This window comes from Megalobrama amblycephala, linkage group LG18, assembly GCF_018812025.1.
Source record: "Megalobrama amblycephala isolate DHTTF-2021 linkage group LG18, ASM1881202v1, whole genome shotgun sequence".
In the NCBI taxonomy this organism is placed as follows: Eukaryota; Metazoa; Chordata; class Actinopteri; order Cypriniformes; family Xenocyprididae; genus Megalobrama; species Megalobrama amblycephala.
In genome coordinates this window covers 30673035-30693334 of record NC_063061.1, presented here as the reverse complement: position 1 = coordinate 30693334, position 20300 = coordinate 30673035, and the positions used below count along the sequence as shown (strand labels likewise).

At 36.7% G+C, this 20300-nt stretch overlaps 1 protein-coding gene across 3 annotated transcripts in view; it reads left to right on the top strand.

The window, feature by feature from the left end:
* pde8b (phosphodiesterase 8B) overlaps positions 1-20300 on the top strand; it is a 66077-nt gene that overhangs the window by 5952 nt on the left and 39825 nt on the right. The window contains exons 1-2 of one of the 3 annotated variants that reach the window (XM_048167538.1): positions 1789-2591; positions 20039-20095. In XM_048167538.1, coding sequence (XP_048023495.1) covers positions 2310-2591; positions 20039-20095 — 339 coding nt within the window. In that variant the 5' untranslated portion in view covers positions 1789-2309. Of the gene's footprint in view, positions 1-1788; positions 2592-19005; positions 19953-20038; positions 20096-20300 lie in introns of those variants that run through there. The other 2 variants (XM_048167540.1, XM_048167539.1) reach the window with 2 other exon arrangements.

Here is a 20300-nt window from a genome sequence, read left to right as displayed (position 1 = left end):
AATTCTGACTTTATATCACTCAATTCTGACTTTATATCACGCAATTCTGACTTTATAACAAGCAATTTTGACTTTATAACACGCAATTCTGACTTTATAACAAGCAATTCTGACTTTATAACGCAATTCTGACTTTATATCACGCAATTCTGACTTTATATCACGCAATTCTGACTTTATAACACGCAATTCTGACTTTATATCACTCAATTCTGATTTTATAACACGCAATTCTGACTTTATAACACGCAATTCTGACTTTATATCTCACAATTCTGACTTTATATCACGCAATTCTGACTTTATATCACTCAATTCTGACTTTATAACACGCAATTCTGACTTTATAACATGCAATTCTGACTTTATATCACTCAATTCTGACTTTATAACACGCAATTCTGACTTTATATCACGCAATTCTGACTTTATATCTCACAATTCTGACTTTATATCTCGCAATTCTGACTTTATATCACGCAATTCTGACTTTATATCACTCAATTCTGACTTTATAACACGCAATTCTGACTTTATATCACGCAATTCTGACTTTATAACAAGCGATTCTGACTTTATATCACTCAATTCTGACTTTATAACATGCAATTCTGACGTTATAACAAGCAATTCTGACTTTATATCACTCAATTCTGACTTTATATCACTCAATTCTGACTTTATAACACGCAATTCTGACTTTATATCACGCAAGACTTTATATCACTCAATTCTGACTTTATAACACGCAATTCTGACTTTATAACAAGCAATTCTGACTTTATATCACTCAATTCTGACTTTATATCACTCAATTCTGACTTTATATCACGCAATTCTGACTTTATAACACTCAATTCTGACTTTATAACACGCAATTCTGACTTTATATCATGTAATTCTGTATTTATAAATCGCAATAGTGAGTTTATATCGCAATTCTAAGAAAAGTCTGAATTGTGAGATATAAACACACAATTGTGAGGAAAAAAGTCACAATTACCTTTTTTATTTTAATTTCATGGCAGAAACAAGCTTCCATAGTTTATGAACATTCAGAATGTTCAAAGCATTTTTGATGAGTCAATGTGAAGGTCAATTGCATGATCTTTTTTAGTGATAGACCTAAAGTATGGCCTTTTTTAAATTATCGTCTGATAAGCGTGCCCACTTGAGTTGTATTTCCTCCAGCTGCATGGATTTATAACATATTTTCTGTTTCTTTTTGAGTGAATTATAAATAAATATTGTGTGAAGAACCTTTTAATATCCATGGAAGCTTTTAAATGCACAAAAGCTTCTTTTGTGGAAAAAGGTTCTTTAGATTATTAAAATGGATCTTTCAAGAGCTGTTCACTGAAAGATTCTTCAATGGCACACAATTTTCTATTACATTGCTGTGAAAACCCATTTTTGGAACTTTTATTTTCAGGACTTGTAAGTGTTAAGCAACATTGCATACTTTAATTGCTTTCATTCAATTATATCTGCATTTATCGGCCACCCTGCTGTCCAGATATCTCCATGGTATCATTTGTTGAGTCAATCACTAGTCTTGTTTGTGCATTTGCATGCTATTAAATGGGATTAGTCATGAATATCAGTGTCTCTCTGCTCAAGTTCATCGTCTAAACTCTGCAAACAGCAAAAGATGAATCCAGCATTATTCCAGACTGAATTAATAGGCAGACAGAGAGAGAGAGAGAGAGAGAGAGAGTGTGTGTGTGTGTGTGTGTGTGTGTGTGTGTGTGTGTGTGTGTGTGTGTGTGTGTGTGTGTGTGTTTCATGGGAAGAGGGAGTCATTGATGTTCGTGTCTGTCACTGATGACGCTCGTGTGTCTTAAAGGACCATAAGTTAAGTTTGAGACATATTCTGGGAGTCTGATACTTTGCGCCTGTTATTTAAGAGCCCCGGCGTCGTGATGAACATACAGATTATCAATACCGAGAGAAAATGGATCGTATCGAGCAGCCTGAACCTGTAGTCTCTTACGCCGAGGTGAAATGAGGGTGTAATTTAATTTATCCAAAATGTGTCATGGCACAAGCGCAACGGGCTCACGGTTGGACAGCCGAGGTGTCATTGATCTGATCTGATATGATCACTGATAAATAACGCGGCGAGATGGATCTCCTCTACGTTTTTTCCTTGACGCGCGCGGGAGGCAGGCGGAACTGAGCAGCGCGAACATCGGCCAATGTACCGGGGGAACGGCGGCGTGACAGCGGCCCGGCAGCGGCAGCGGCGGCGGCGGCGGCGGTCTTGAGATCAGTTCCTCCGGGTTTTACGCAGCGAGGCGCGGGGAACGATGGGCTGCGCTCCCAGCATCCACGTCTCGCAGAGCGGGGTGATCTACTGCCGCGACTCGGACGAGTCCAACTCGCCGCACCAGACCACCACCATCTCGCAGGGCACGGCGACCACCCTGCACGGCCTCTTCATCAAGACCGACGCGGCGGACACCATCCCCTCCGTGATCGCGTACCAGAGCAGGCACACACGGACCAGCTCTCATCGGGAGCGGAAAGAGAACAGCGGCGGACACATGTGCACAGAGGCCGAGACTCAAACCAGCAGAACCAGCGTCAAGGTACGAGGAATGAATGAATGGCAAAATTTTAGATCTTTATCTCGCATTATTTATTTCCACCATCTTGTCATTCATTCAGTGTTTTAGTGTCATTCCTGCATGTTGTTGTGAATCATCAGCTGGATGCTTATTGCTGCCATATGCTTATTGTTTGATGTTTATGGATTACACTTCCTATACTGTACAAATGTAGGTTAAGTGAATGAGTTTTGCTCATTCTCAAACTTCAAACAGGTGGGAGCCAGAATTTTTGCCCTGTGGATGTGATTTTAAGGGGCATTATTTACCTTTATGCGGTAAACCACATCATGCCATCTATTTATGTCAAATATTTCAATTGAATCAGTGTATTGATGAACAGTTGTTGCTGTTGCTTATGTAATGAATATTAAATATAAAGTAGATATTGTTGATGTGCCAGATGTTGTAATCTGTTGCTGGTGTTTACATGACTGGCTGATCTCTCAGCAGCAGTCAGAGCAGATTTTGATCTAAAGATGGATGATAATGTCACTATGGTGTGTGCAGAGGCACTAAACCCATTTAGGTATTGAATATTATATCAAATGTTAGATAACAGATAAAAAGGAGGAAAGTATGTGGAGCATTTTTGCTCTGAACCCTTATGTTTTTGACCCTGCTGGGAGCTGATGTGTGGGAACATAGTTTGTATACCATGATGGTCCTTATAGCAGGTATGTTCAACTGGTGGGTCGCAACTAAAAATGGCCCTCAGGTTTGTTTTGATATAGTCACATTTACATTTATGAATTTGGCAGACCTAAAATGCATTCAAGGTATACAGTTTCATAATTTCAGTAACTGTTCATGCTTCCCTGGGAATCGAACCCATGACCTTGGTGTTGCTAGCATCATGCTCTACAGTAAAAGGTATATGCTAATGGTCAGCAGAGAAGAAAACAAGTTACATAAAATGCAACTAACAACATCATTTTTTTATGACAGTGAAATATTAACTCATGGTAGCTTTTCAAATTTATATAGGACGGAGAAAACACATTTAGTTTTTTTTACTTCAAAGGCAGTGCGTCCAGTCAAACTGCTTTAGTTTGGTATGAAAATACAGCACTGTATTTTCAAATGCCAAATGTTCATTTGTTATATTAGTTTATTTAATCCTTTTATGCACCTTTATACACCTTTCAAACTCATTAAATGTCCTGCATCTGTGAACATGACGCATGTAATTTCCGCACTGCAAAACCACACTGTAAAAAATAATTGTTGGTTTAACTTAAAAAAGTAAGTTACCTGGTTGCCTTAATTTTGAGTTCATTGAAATTAAAAATTTGAGTTAATACAATGAAGACGATTGGTTTAATCAACAGAAACTCAAAATATTATGTTATCTGAACCACATTAATTATCTAAGTTGATTTGACAAAAGAAAAAATGTTGTGATAACAAATCATGAAAATAATCATTTTTTACAGTGTATCAGTTTTGCTCTACCTTATGTAGTAGATTTATTTTAATGTGTGCCTGGTTCGGATCACAGCCTTTGTATTAAACGAGTCAGACCGGATTTATCGAACAGGACCATGCATGCTAATAAAATTTGGCATATTGTTTTATGTTTGATTTTATGGACGTTTTTGTTGACATTTTACATGATAAACAATTTTGTTACTGATTTGGGTCACCAGGCAATTAAAGTAAAATCTGGGTCTCGATTTTATGTGAATCGTGTAGATCTGAAGAGGAGGGAGGGGGTGGCACGACAGATCGTTGTCGCGGTTCAGTTCAACCCATCATCTTTGCGGCTTTACTAGTTACAACACGAAATAACCATGAATGAACATCCGAAGGCATGTTGAAAGATACAGTACAACTTACCGTGTAATCGATAAATCAGTGTTCACCCACGGAAAGGCATCAATAAAACAGCTTGTGTTTACCTCACATTTACTTTAGAAAAGCCATTCAATGTCTAAAAACTCATTAGTCAGCTACAAAAATGAACTTAGAGAGGAGCATTTTGCTAAATATAGTAGTCAACATTTGAAGTAGATCAAAAAAGTTAATCAAAGATGTCCTAAGAAGAAGGTTTTGATCCACTTCAAATTATGAATGCTGTAAATTATCCCAAGCTTTACTCACCCTCAAGCCATCCTAAGTGTATATGACTTTCTTCTTTCTGACAGAATCTGAGATATTTTAATAAATATCCTGATGCATCCAAGCTTTATAATGGCAGTGAACAGGGGTCACGAGTATGAGCTGAAGAAAGTGCTTCCATCCATCATAAACATACTCGGCTCCAGGGAGTTAATAAAGGCCTTCTGAAGCGAAGCAATGTGTCTGTGTAGGAAAATATCTAGCTTCCACCAGACCGCCTTCCGTATTCAACATACAAAGAAAGTGTAAAACTTTTCCAGTTCAAAAAGCTTATGCTACGTCCTACGCCATCCCTATTCAACTTTAGCCAGTTTACACTTTCTTGGTAACTTGAGTATGGAAGGCGGTCTGACGGAAGCTACATATTTTACTAAAAATGTTCTCCTGGGGGAGGATGTCTCCAGATCCCCCTACAAAAATTTTGTTCGTAAACATGTCGTCTTTTTCATCTCTTTTGAGCTACATACAGTGAGCCCTCCTACACTATAGTATTTTTTTGCAAGGCTAGACTCTTCACCATCTGCTTCAGAGTGCTTGAATGTAGCATTGAGATTTATTGTTGAAAAATGTATCTTTATTTTTTGTCTCTTTCTGGGATATCTTTCCTTTACAGTTTGCTTACATTCTGGAGATGATGTTGGAAGGCTGTTGACCGGAACGCCGTAATTCCTGCCATGTTTAGAATGACCATCAGCCTTATCTGAGTTAAAGTGTTTACAGTCAGATCGCATGTAGAATATTAGAAACGTTCTCACACTGCAGGTGAGCGCACTCTCTTAGACCTGTAATAAACACACACTTTTTTGTTAGTTTTGTCGAAGAATGATTACATTTTTCCTGTCAGAGAATGATAAAATCATGGTCAGCGGTTTACTTGGACTGATTCGTCCAAATAAAACCTGCCAAATCAATGGGATTTTAAAACCAGCCAAATCGATGGTATTTGTGTTACGCAACACAAATCAATTACTAATGTAATTTTAAAATCCTACAAGGACAGTTTATAGATCTGTGGATAGATTTATATAATGACTTTTAGAGGGCACTTTGTGTGTGTGGCCAGCTGTATTTTGGTCATCTGTCAGTATGAAAGGAGACGTAGCGATTTTGGTACACTCTGCTAGACTGGCGAGAAACTCAATGATGCCATTGAAGTGCGTGTAACTCTGTACGGCTCTCTATCACTCACACACATTCTCATTGTGTTGACAGCAACAGAGCCGATATCAGTGAATTGAATTGAATATGCGTGTGAGAGAGCGGTCCTGCTCACTTCTGTGTGTCTGTGCATCTCAACGTCTTTGCAAGAGATAGAGGCCCTGTGTTAAAGAAAGAGCGATTTTGTGTTTCTTTGTATGCATTTGTGTGTGTTCAGGCCACTGAGTTTGTTTACCCCTCTGGCTGTGAGCTCTGCACGGTGTGAACTATCACATGCAAAAAGGCTGATGAATCTCAGACCAGATACACACACATGGTTAGAGTGAGGCATCGCGGCAAGAGATGCCCTGAGACATGTAGCAGGGCATCCGCGGTCTCGACTGACATAGGGACAAATCACTGTCACAATGTAGCCTAACGCAAAGTACAATCTGATTGGCCGCGGCTTCCCTCGGGAGGTCAGGAACATTTAGATAACAGCATGAAATCTCTCCCCGCTGATAAGTGCCATCCTACAGCGTCTGTCCCATGAGTTTTCATCATCTACTTATAGCAGAATTCTTTGCGTTTGCTAACAGGGGACACATTAGGACACATTTGTACCAAATAAAGATGAAGATATGAATCTATCCCTCAGATGGCTGCTTTTATTTATCTCTGTAGTAGTAATGCAGTGACGTTATTCTCCAGCGTATCTGAAGATGTTCTGTCCTCTCCATTAGAAAAAGATCATGTGTCCTGTGTAAACCCCAGAAGGTTTTCAGTAAATGAGCATTTAAAAAAAATTTGGTGACAAATTTTGTCCATCTTGTAAAAAATGACAAAAGCAGTGTTAATTGATTATAAAATCACATAATATCACTGTGAACACTCAATAAAACTTCAAAATTAATTATATCTCCATTGTTTTTTTTTGCACTTTTAAAAACCTTATTCCTCAGTGACCCATATATATATATATATATATATATATATATACACTAGATATCAGCATTTACTTTTTATCATTCAAAAATAAATTACATTTTAAAATATATTCAAATAGAAGACAGTTATTTTAAATTGTAATAATATTTCACAATTGTACCATTATTACTCTATTTTTGAATAAGATACTTTAAAAATATCCCAAAAAAAAAATCTTACCCACCCCAAACTTGAATGGTAGTACACATACTATAATTTAATTTCAGTAAATAGTATGCACATAATATTTGTACAGTTCACCATAAACTAAAATGATATATTGATAAAATAAGGCTGTAGATGGAACTGATTCATTGGGGGCAGACAAGAAAATAGCCAATACTGTCTAATTTATCAGCTTGGCTGATATCTATTTTTACCAGATCCAGAGAAAGCTGTTTTATTCTAATAAGAGTAGAGTAAAATAAAATATTGCTTCATGATGGCTTTCATTGTCAGAACCAATCATAAGACATGTACACAAGGTTAACATGATACACAAGATCATTTTCCTGTCATGCTCTGAGGTTGTGACCTCAGATTCCCCATACCATGACTGATAGCATTGACTAGCTTGATTATGGTGCATCTGCTACATGTGTGGGATACTGCTGTCGGTTCTAGTATGAAAATTACTAACTGGTGCCAAATAGTGAGTTTTTCAGGTTTGACAGGAAACTAAAATTAGACATTTTTTCTCTGTTTGTTCACGTGTGAGTGCTTTCCTTTCATTTCTGTGTGTGTGTGTGTGTGTGTGTGTGTGTGTGAAGTTGTGTTACAGACTGTGTTCTCTCAGTCAGCGAGAGCAACAGAACTCCAAAGTAGTCCATGATGGTGGCATTAGTAACGTTGTTTATCATCTGGGAGTTTTTTGTAAACACTTGAAAGCATCGTGGGAGTATGTAGGGTCTTACAGGATGGGAACAGATTGTTTGAAATATGTTTAAATGTGAAACATTCTGGTTTACAAGCTGGACGCACAAAGAGGAGCTCTGCTAACAGACAGCAAGAGCTATAATGTTGAGTTTATTCGTTTTATTAGGATGCAAGATTGGTGGAGATGCTCTGAAACTTTACTTTCCCAAGCTACAAGCTACTCTTTAAACTCAAAAAAAAAAAAAAAAAAAAAAACATATGATTTTTTTATCATATGTTATATCCGCGGGCGCCACGGATAACCCGTGGGTCAGGTGATAAAAAATAACATTCAATTAATTACGGGTGGGTCGCGGGCAGATGAGAGATAAACCATGAATGTGTTGATTTTAATAAAGACACAAACTCTCATTTTACGGTAAGACGCAATGAACGTGCATCATGCTTACTTTCGTTTTCAAAAACAATAAAGGGAAAACCAATAAAGAAAAACATTTGCTGAGAGCAACACCTAGTGGACATTATAGAACACAAAGGAAGAAAATGTACATGAGATATTGCTTAATAGCTTAATACTTATTGTAATTTTTCGTCAGGCACTAATTTGCAGACGCAATTGTGGGGTTCACCTGTTAAGCAGCAATGAAGGCACAACAAATCCGTGAGAAATTAAAAAAAAAAAGGAGAACTAATCAAGTGTTGGGTATGTGATATGTGACGGCATCACTAACAGCTAATAATGTGTTGCTAATGTTACACAAACCATATTCCCATTTGCAAGTCCGGCAGCTGTCTTCTAAAAATCAGTATCCTTAGAAATGCTTTAAACAACTCAGAACGTCAGTGGAGAAAGGCATATAGTTCATCATAACATTGTAATATACATCATAAACCTGCTATATTGCTAAATCTACCAAAAATATACCGGGATAACCTTCTCTTGAGACTCCCCTGCATTAGATTGGTCATTGTTAATGATATGCTAAAGCCCGCCGACGCATGACGTGATTGGTTACAAGGTAGTTTGTGACGTCACAGACACCAACGATTTCAAACTGCGTTTTTGAAACTGTATTTAGATCACTGCAGTTTTAAATAGAAAATACTCAGCAATGGCACTGACTTATGAATTTGCACATGGTTTGTCTTAAAGCACATAAAAAGAATATAAAAACACCACATATAGACATATAAACAACATTAATACTTGACTTTCACCACAGGGGGACTTTAAAAATAACATTTCTCCCAAATACAGTTATGGTGATGTATTTGATTTGTGACACTGAGGTGTCACTAGGATATTGGTTTTGCTGTAGTGTTGACGTTAACACAAGTCATAACTGCTACCCACAGCTAAAGAATCACGAACCTCTCATTTTTATCACATATTCCCACTTACAATTTATTACTCTGTCTGTGTCATCAGACATCTTATTGTGCCTGTTTATCTACTAATGACCATCCGTTTCTCCCTCAACCAGCATCTCTCTCTCCCTCTCTCCTCCCCCTCTGTCTCATTCTCTCGGTCAGTTTTTAAAGGGATAGTTCACCCAAAAAAGAAAATTTGATGTTTATCTGCTTACCCCCAGGGCATCCAAGATGTATGTGACTTTGTTTCTTCAGTAGAACACAAATGATGATTTTTAATTCCAACTGTTGCTGTCTGTCAGTCATATAATGCATGTCAAAGGAAACACAATCTATAAGAGTAAAAAAAAACACACAGATAAATCCAAATTAAACCCTGCGGCTCGTGACGACACATTGATGTCCTAAGACACAAAACGATTGGTTTGTGCGAGAAACCGAACAGTATTTATATAATTTTTTACCTCTAACACACCACTATGTCCAACTGCATTGCGCACGGCATCCGGTGCATGAGGTGTGTACGCGCTCTGGCGTAGTTTAAAGGATTAATCCACTTTCAAATAAAATTTTCCTGACAATTTACTCACCCCCATGTCATACAAGATGTTCATGTCTTTCTTTCTTCGGTCGAAAAGAAATTAAGGTTTTTGATGAAAATTCCAGGATTATTCTCCTTATAGTGGACTTCAATGGCCTCCATATGGCTGAAGGTCAAAATGACAGTTTCAGTGCAGCTTCAAAGGGCTTTAAACGATACCAGATGAGGAATGAGGGTCTTATCTAGCGAAACGATCTGTCATTTTCTACAAAAATGCAAATGTTTATAATTTATAGACAAAAAATGATCACCCTGCATGTGCTTCTGCTTTCTGTATTCTTCAAAAAGCTTATGCTGTATGTCCTACCCTTTCCTATTCTACTTACGGAAAAAACGGAACTGGCGCCGCGTTCGTTCCGTAAGTTGAATAAGGTCATTATGATGTAGAAAAAGCAACACATTTTAGTACAGGTATTTTGCGCCAAATTCCCAGGAGGTGACTATTTCGTTCTCATGAAGACATGGGATAAACGTTGCTTTATTCACAAATATTTTATGTGATATTCCAAGTTAAATTCGCATCTTTGGATAGATAGCTACAGACTGGATTAGAAAATTCTCTTTGTGAGTTGCAATTACATACAACTGGAAAGTCATGAAAAGGTCACTATGAAGGGATAAACTTGATCTAATTTGTATGATTTATAGTTTTACAACAGATAGATTAGACATATTCTTATATACCATTGTGAAGATTTATAGATTTTGTTGTTTACTTTCGGTGTATATGGCTTGAAGTGAATTTGTGTACATCTTGACCTCTTCTGGTTGCCTTAGCTGTGCATGTTGAGTTACAACTTCAGGAAGATGAACTGATTAGTCACTCAGCTGGCAAGTTGTATATTCATAGATAACACTCTGTTTTATGAGGTTATTTATAGCCCAGTTTAGAGGAACTCACGAGAGAAAACTCTCGTTTTACACCAGTATTGACACTTTGAATTATATCTGTATCGGGAAGCTCTTATCAGTGGTTATTGAATGATAGATATTCAGTTCATAAACCGCTTTGTTTGTGGTCTTATTTTTGTGAATATTTCATGTATTTACTATTTACAATGAAAAAATAAGCACGATTGGCTCAGGGGAAAAATGTAGCTGCTGAACATGATTAGGGGATCTTGAAGTAACAATTTGAAAGTAAACAAGAAAAAAGTCATCTAAAAACTTTGACAATGTTGCACATTCCAGCATGATGTGATTTTTAAGTATTTATTTTTTCAACCCAAATTGATTCATAGTTACTTTGCGTTTCACAGTCCTCAGTTTGTCCTTCAGAGAGCATGTATGTCTTGTTGAAATGCTGAAAAATGTTTCAGACTTGCCAATTATATCATGTTTTAATATAGCCTGTGCTAATGAGCTTTTTTTTTTGTGCTCACATAACCTGTCATTTACTTCAGTCTGTTTCTGCAGTGGCAAATGTATTTTATATCCTTCACTAAGGCATTTTTGAATGTGGCATTGACATATTAGGTGGGCATTATCGCATTTTTTCAGGGTATTTTTTCAGCAACTTATTGCTTGTGCACACATAACATACAAGAAACAAGGCACACTATGTAAGTTTGGCCGCTAGCTGTCACTTATTCAAAACCAATAACACAGGCATAGCTTGATGGCGCCATGAACGAGCGTGGAATCATGAGAGTTGAAAGCAATCCAAGGGGATTTAGGCAGAAAAACCCTCTATGGACACATTAGACTTCTTCCATGAAATGCAAGAACACTGCAAATGAAAGAAATTTTTTTATATATATATAAATAATACAATATAAATAAACAGTCTGTAATAAAATACAAACAAATAAACTACAAGCAATAGCACAATTACACACAATAGAACAAAGATGCAAATTAAAGGAACAGTGCTTTTTGGGGTTTTCAGGAAGATCTAACAGTAGTTTATGTACACAAATTGAATAAAGTAATCTAGTCTTCACTGTATAAAATTCATATAGACAAATCCTTATTAAAGTTACAAAAGTCATTCAGTCAAGAGCATTAAGTGATTTTTTTGCAGTGAGTTTGTTGTTTGATTAACATTAAAAACACAGACAGTAGCAGGAATATTAGGCTGCTGTCACTTTAAGTCATAATGCACGGATCCAACACACTAATACTGTTAAACAGGTCTTGTCTTTCTCGAACGCTTACGTTCACTTGACATAACCGACTATATTTACTATAGTACTATAGGATAATAAAATTAATAAAGGCCTTTTGAAGTGAAGCGATGTGTTTTTGTAAGAAAAATATCCATATTTAAAACTTTATAAATTCAAATAACAAGCTTCCAATGGACGACCGTACGCATACTGCGCAAGTCGACTTGCGCCAAATGAGTAACCCCTGACGCAGTGTATGACGTAGGATGTAGCAGTATCATAAGTTTAGACGCCTCTCATGGTTTAAACAAATAGGGCTGGACAACAAACTCAAGCTTCTCTTCTCTTATTTCAAAATCCTCTGAAATTTCTCTTTAAAAACTCTCATTTTAGACTTCTAATTCGTGACCGGCGTTTTGTTTTGCTCTATCATCTGTGTTTCCGCGCTCATCATTATGTCATGCGTTGGGTTAGAGGTCTCTCTTGCACCGCAAATCCATGCGTACGGCTGTCTACTGGAAGCTAGTTATTATAGTTAATAAAGTTTTTAAAAAAAGTTGTTCATCTGAAAGAACTAAGAAGATAGTCATATACACCTATGGCTTGAGGTTGAGTAAATCATGGGATCGTTTTCATTTTGGGGTGAACTAACTAACCCTTTAACAATTTTACATTTGATTTTTGCTTCAGAACAGGTAAACAACAGTTTCTAACTGTGCAGTATACTATTTTTCATATCAAATATCATAACAAATAATCTTTAAAAAGCTTGGTAAAGAGGAGTTAACTGTGGTCACCATGTAAAGAACTATGGTAACTTGCCGTAAGAGATGTTCTTGTTGTGTTGGCTACACGCAAATCTATTTGACCTTTTTGTTGGTGTCAGTGAGTGAAGACTTTAAAGAGATCTTTGAATGATTGCCTAATGACCCTGTACTGATGGACACCACTGATAAAAGCAGCACACTGCATCACACGCGGTCTTAAGATCGCAGTCATACACTTGCATACATTGTGTGTGTGTATATGTGTGTGTGTGTGCATGCATGTGCGTGTGTGTGTGTGTGTGTGTTCACTTAGCTACACTCTGTAGCCAAATTTGTCCACAGAAGAAGTGAGCTAAATTTGACAAAACTGTCCTTTGGAGACTTACAGAGACATCTTCAATTGGAAAACATACATTCATATAATTTATAAATAAGTTATAGATAGATACATACATACATACCCCTTGCTAGTACCGGGTTAGAGCCCCTTTTGCCTTTCGAACTGCCCTAATTCTTCAGTGGCATAGATTCAACAAGGTGCTGAAAAGCGTCCTCTGAGATTTGGGTCTATATTGACATAATAGCATCACACAATTGCTGTTGATACAAGGCAGGATGGAGCCATGCTTTTATGTTGTTCACCCCAAATTCTGACCCTACCGTCTGAATGCTGCAGCAGAAATTGAGACTCATCAGACCAGGCGACTTTTTTCCCAATCTTCTATTGTCCTTCTGTTGCCTTTCTATCAGCTCAAACCAGTCTGGCCATTCTCCTCTGACCTCTGGCATCAACAAGGCATTTTTTGCCCACAGAACTGCCACTCACTGGATAGTTTTTCTTTTTCAGACCATTCTCTGCAAATCCTAGAGATGGTTGTGTGTGAAAATCCCAGTAGAACAGCAGTTTCTGAAATAATCAGACCAGACCAACAACCATGCCACATTCAAAGTTTTCAAAGTCACTTAAATCACCTTTCTTCCCCATTCTGATGCTCAGTTTGAACTTCAATAGTTCTTGACCATGTCTACATGCATAAATATATTGAGTTGCTGCCATTTGATTGACTGGTATATATATATATATATATATATATATATATATATATATATATATATATATATATATACTGTAACTTTTGGTTTTAGTAAACTTAACTTAATTTACTGTGTTTATCCAACTGATTTTTCCAGTGTATTTGATCTGATAAAATGAAACACTTCTCAAAATCTCATGAAAATAAGGAGAAAAAATGTAAGGAGTTGAGGGTTTTTTTTTTTACAGTGTGTGTATATATTAATATTTTTTATATATTTTACATATTTCTTTTTCTAGGGTTATTGAGTAGTATGATGAGCTTTATACATGAAATAAAAGTCTCTAACTTGCACCCATTAAGATACGTAAAATGTATGGAGTGTAGCACATAGAATATGATGGGTTGGTGGTATTAAACAAAAACAAACTGACAACACATATAACATATTTTTAGATCGACCATTTATAGCTTTTCTTATATAAGGTTAAGTATAATTTAAAATGCATTAATTTGTGTCACCTTAAAATACAAAACATTACATAAAAATATATATATACTAAAAAGTAGGACGCTTGCAACAAGATGAGATAACTTTTTCGTGGTTATTGTTCAAAATGTCCAAAGCTAAAGCTAAGCATGTTAAAGCGCCATTGTTATAAATAATATATTAATATATACTTTTTCTTAAATAAAAAAACTTGTATTGTCCACCTCAAGTTTGCACCCATGAGAATGTGATTTGATTCTTCCATCTTCAAGTCAATCTACCGTGTGATTCCTCTGAGGTAATAGGACAGAAACACTATCTAGGTGATATCTTATGTAACACGTGATAAGAAAATCTGAATCAATAAAGCAGCAGTGCTGCTTGCCTACTGTCATCTGGGGGTTCTAAATATAGCGGGGATCATATTTTATCGTGACCCCATACTCTGTGAAGGAAGGCCTTTGTTCTGTATGTGGTTTTATGTCTCTCGGTGTGTGTGTGTGTGTGTTCGTTGTCCTCAATAAAAGCACATGACTGAGTCAAAACACACACAATGTGCTGGGAAGAGGAACACACCAGGAGAGAAATAGAGAGAGAGACTCGGGATGCTTGAAAATACAAGAGATGAAAGAGTTTAAAATAAGATTAAGATGACAAAAGAGACTTCTTAATCAAAAGAATAAAAACTTTTGAACAGTAGTGGACACTTTATTTTATAGCTACTTTGTTTTGTAGATGTTGATATTGTCATCAGCTATTAAAACTGACTACTGCATATCATTGCCTAGATTTGCTCTACATTGGTCTGGATATTAACACTTTTTATAATGTCACATCTCTAGAAATGGCCCTTAGAGATATTTATCATGGTAACCATAGATTCCGCCAAGATACCTCCATTCACTCACTCCAATAGTTTGTACCACAATAAAATCTTAATATTAGCCACCAATGTCCTTAATAAAATTGAATTGCTTAACTGGTTGCATCCTAAATCTAGAAGACAATTTCATTGGTTTCTGTTTATTTTTAAATGTGTTTATTTTGATTGACCTTTTTATTTGAAATAGTTTTTGATTCCATATAGATCTTCTTATTCACTTATGCAATATCCTTTTTTTCTTGCTCCTAACATTTTCAGGGAAGTTGGTCGCAGGTCATTTCAGTATAAAGCTTCTTTTGTTTGGAATAATCTTCCTCTTTCTTTGAGATCTTTTACCTCTTTTAATCGCTTTAGGCTATCTTTATTTTCTCATCTTAAAATAACTTGAATTTGAGGATTTTCTGTTAATAATTGGTCTAATGTGGATGTTACTGATGTATGATGTTGAGTTCTTGTAATTCAGTTTTCGTTTGTGGGGGACAGGTTGAGCATTTCATTTGTTTTGTATATTTGTAGTGTGTATATTTTTGTGAATTTGTTTTGTTTGTGTTGAAATATTCTGTTTATGTGTTTTTAGGACCCCCTTGAAAATGAGATGTTACATCTCAAGGGGCTTTCCTCTCAATAAATTCAAATAAAATAAGTTCAATAAGAGTCACTAAGGAGTCCTCTATTCATTGATTTAAGTTTTATATTTATAACTGTGGTAAATTTGGCAGAAATCATAGGATCAGGTTGGAGGTCCTTGACAGTGATAGTCAGATACTTCAAAGATTAGTTTCTAAAGACCTCAGATGAGCCCAGAATTCATTCAGCACCTCTGTTTTAGTGTCAGAAATCATGTGTGTGTGTGTGTGTGTGTGTGTTTAAAATCTAGGAGAGTAGCACAGATCTTTTATCCTGGAGAGATCTGCAGCATGAGAGGAGCTGAAAGCTACCGTCTCTCTTTGAAGAGCTCACGACGAGAGAGAGACTGAAATGAAGCGTGTGGAGTCACTTAAAGATAATTAAGAGAAATTTGAAGAAGTAAAATGCTTGGTTTGTTTATTGACACAGCCATCAAACGCTTTATGATCTCTGTATCACTACTGACCATCACATCATTTTACTGCATTTGTCATTCCTTAAAGGTAAAGTATGTCATTTGTCAACTATTTATTATAAATGATTCATCTGTGCACATTGTGTCATCGTAATCATTTATCAAAATAACTTCCCCTCCCTCTTGAAGTGACATCTCTTCTCTTCTCTGATGATGTGTTTACTGGCGCGAGGGCGGGACAACCTGTCAATCACATGAGATCCACCAATAGCAAATCACAATCATCCAACCAATTCCCAGTAGTCAAAATTAAGTCCCACCCTACATTTTGTCTAATTTAAGAAGCCGTTTCACTCAGATATAAGTCACGATATGTAGCCCCGCGCATAAACAAAATGTTTATGGTGGCAATGAATTAACAATTCGTTTTACTAATTAGTGTTGTCAACAGTACCGACTGCGATACCAAGTCAGTACTGAAATTTAAAAAATGTGATGCTTTGAGCGCTGTTGAGTGGATTCGTAAACACCTCTGATTGGCCATTGTGTTCACGGCTCATCAGATATGTCTGTGATTGGCTACAATGATCAACGCTTCAAAAACATGTTGTAAATAGACATCAGTGATGATCTTCACCGAGCGCTTACAATGATACACATGGGAGTGTTTGAAAGAGTCTTTTAACTCTGAGACAGGATGACCTAAAAGGGGTGTTTGGGAAACCTGTTATTAGACTTCAGATGTGTAATTTTTCCAGCACTGTTTTTACTGTACGGACATTAAGTCCGTAGGAGGTGTGCTATTACACATACCTATTTTTGCCTGGCAGATAATAAAACAGGCAAAAAATAGATCCCATACATTTTTTTAGACCAGTATGCAAACACCTAGCAACACCCGGGCAACCATCAAAATGGGTTTTGAACTTTTCTTAAGTACATTTTTTGCAAATGAAGTTCCTAAACGTAAGTTAGGGAGGAGCGAGCCCATCTAATCTTTCAATCAACAGCCAGAGTATATAAACAGCTGCTTACCTCTCTTCAGTCTCAGCTGTTCCAGCATCCCTCCACCTCCATCTTAGGTACCTTGCCCTATGTAATCATATCCTAATCCTATATTTAGTCAGTGTGGGGGTTTATCAGAGCTTGAGTTGAAGCTGCTTCATCGAGCCCCTCATCAGTGGACAGCAAGCCAAATAAGTTTAATCTAATATTTTAAAGGTCCTGTTCTTCGTGATCCCAAGTTTCAAACTTTAGTTAGTGTGTAATGTTGTTGTTAGAGTATAAATAAAATCTGTACAATTTTAAAGCTCAAAGTTCAATGCCAAGCGAGATATTTTATTTAACAGAAGTCGCCTACATCGAACGGCCAGTTTGGACTACATCCCTCTACTTCCTTCTTTAATGACGTCACTAAAACAGTTTTTTGACTGACCCCCACCCACAGGAATACACAAGAGTTGCGTTTGTAGAGTGTGTTTGTCGCCATGTCGTCGAAACGCTGTTATTTTCATCCCGCAGTCCAATCACCGGGTCTGATTCCGGCTCAAATTGATAGGGTAAAATTAAAGACATGTTTACAATAACACTGAGCGCGTGCATCTCCACGTTATGGTAAGAGGCGTGACCTTTCCGGGCAAGGTTCGTTCGCTAAGCTGCTGTCGAATCACAACACAGGAACCGCTGGCACAATCAGAACTCGTTACGTATTTCTGAAGGAGGGACTTCATAGAACAAGGAAGTCATCAGCCCGTTTTTATGACAGTGGAAACAGCGGTATACAGATAAGTAAATTATGTGAAAAATACTGTGTTTTTTTTACACGCGAAACATGAACACATGTTATATTCCACACTATAAACACAATCAAAGCTTCAAAAAACCACGAAAAACGGGACCTTTAAAGATTATATGGGCAAACAAACTCGTTAATTCTGTATTTGTGCAGTTATTGGTTCACTTAGATGCGTCATACTTAATATTCAATCTGACGGCAGCTGTTAGGTTAAGTGTAAAGAGTGACAGTAAATTCTGCATGGTAGATTTAGCTAATTGAATAGGAATTTTGTGGACTTAATGCTCAGGCTTTAGCTGCTGGCTGTGTGTGTGTGTGTGTTCATGAGAGTTAAAAAACATCAATTATCAATTACGAGACAATGTAGGAAGTGTTTCATTTTTAAATTGTATTATAATGGATTTAAACACAGGTTCAAACGTTCTTTACTTTTTTTGTCTTGTGTTGTCTTGTGTAACTGGTTCCAGTAATGCCCTTTGGCTGGAAAATAGGGAGCAGTGTTGATGCCGATTGTCTCTGGAGTGAATTAAAGCTAGTTACTACTGCAGCACATTTCAGCTTTATTTGTCAAGAATTGGAGTGCCAGTGTCTTTCTCTCTTTTAAAGGGGTTGTAGCATTTCCTTAATCTCTTCAACTAATAGTTTGAAGTACCAAGTAAACATAGTGTAACTTTCAGACTTCAAAACTTAGGAAAGTGTAAAGTGGTCTTGAAAAACAAAATAACCCAACATTAAATTCTGTAATTAAAATGTAGAGTGTTATAACAATTAATATTATGTTATATTATAAAAATAATAATATTATAAGTGGACCCAAATGGTTTCATAGAAAACTAGATGGACTTCAGAGGCTCAACTAAGGAACCTGCAGAAATTTACACGACACCGTTTTCAACTAAAAACGGAAAACGTTTTATGCGTTTGGCCGTTCATTTACACGACAATGGCGATTTGAGGGCCTGAAAATGCAAACTTTTGAAAACGGGTTTCAAAGTGCAAGCTTTTGAAAAGGACACCATTATCATCTCTGTGTAAACTACAAAACGTGGATTTGTGAAAATGGTGACAACTACTGGCCTAGCATGAATAATACAGCTGTTTTAATCATTTCGTTTTGACAATGTTGTAGTCTGTACGCCAAAAAAACACGAAAACTTTTTCAGTTTTTAGTAGGCTACATAATTGTTGTGTAAATGTACCCTCAGTGTGTTTTACTACCTGTGATGTTTGTAATTGTTAATTGCAGTTGTTGAAACTGTAATTGTGTCTCTTCAGAGATAGTGATTACATTGCGACTGTAGGTCTGTCCAAATAAACAGTGTATGTGTGTGTGTGTGTGTGTGTTGTCAGGAATAGAAGCTCTTGAGTGTAGATGACCTCTCAATGGGCAAAATTAACATAAAACAGGAAGATAACCAAAGCAAATTTATGCTTTGCAATTTACAAAAGAGTGAAAGAGAGAAAATTGATTTTGTTTAAAAAAAATAGATCTTTTTACTGAAAAACAATCAAAACAAAGAATTCAGTTTTTGCAGTGCATCTAAATTTCTTTACTCATTTCTTTAGCCTTCTTGCAAAATAAAATGTGAATTACATATGGTGCTTTTATAGTGATTTTGATCCGTATTTAGCTTGTGAAGGCTTTTTGTACATGTGTGTTTGTGTGTGAGTGTGTTTATTCCTGCTGAGAGGCTTATGTGTAGTGTTAAAGTGGATGACGCAGAAGGCTTTGAGCCACCTGCTCTCTGTCATTGCAACAATGCTGCCGTACCATTTGGACAACGCTATAAAAAATAGCCTTTTACTTTTTTTACAATGTACATCATATCTACATCATAGCTTTAAAACAGTGCTTAAAACTGTTTGACAATAGGAATATGGATAACCATGCTCAAATCAGCTGGATAACACGGTTGGATTGGAGTTCATGCTGATCAGGATGGCTAAATCTGTCTTGCGATCACATCGACATTAGTTCAATCTGTGAAACGTTATTTCTTCAGTGGATTGACATTGTCTCGTCTAGTTTGCGTAAATGGTTGAACTGGTGGACATTCAAGCACATGTGCAAACAATGTGTGATTAAAAACAGGCTAGGCATGTCAAAATGTTGCTTCAGGGCTCTGAAATGGTAAAACCGAATACATTCTTAAATTTGTTTCCCTTTGTAACCTCATTTGAAAACAAAATTTACCTGTTTTTCTCAATCTCTCCCAGGTGTCTGCTGCAGAAGAGCGTCTGGGGCCGATGCGACTGACACAGGAGCCCATTCAGGTATAGTCCTGATGTTTAATCATTGTGTGATTGCTGGAAAATGAATGCCTGTGCATTCAAAAGTTTGGAGTCGGTACGTTTTTTTTTGTGTTTTTGAAAGAAGTCTCTTCTGCTCATTAAGGCTGCGTTTATTTGATCAAAAAAACAGTACAAACTGTTAAATTGTGAAATATTATTACAATTTAAAAGAGCTATTTTCTATTGT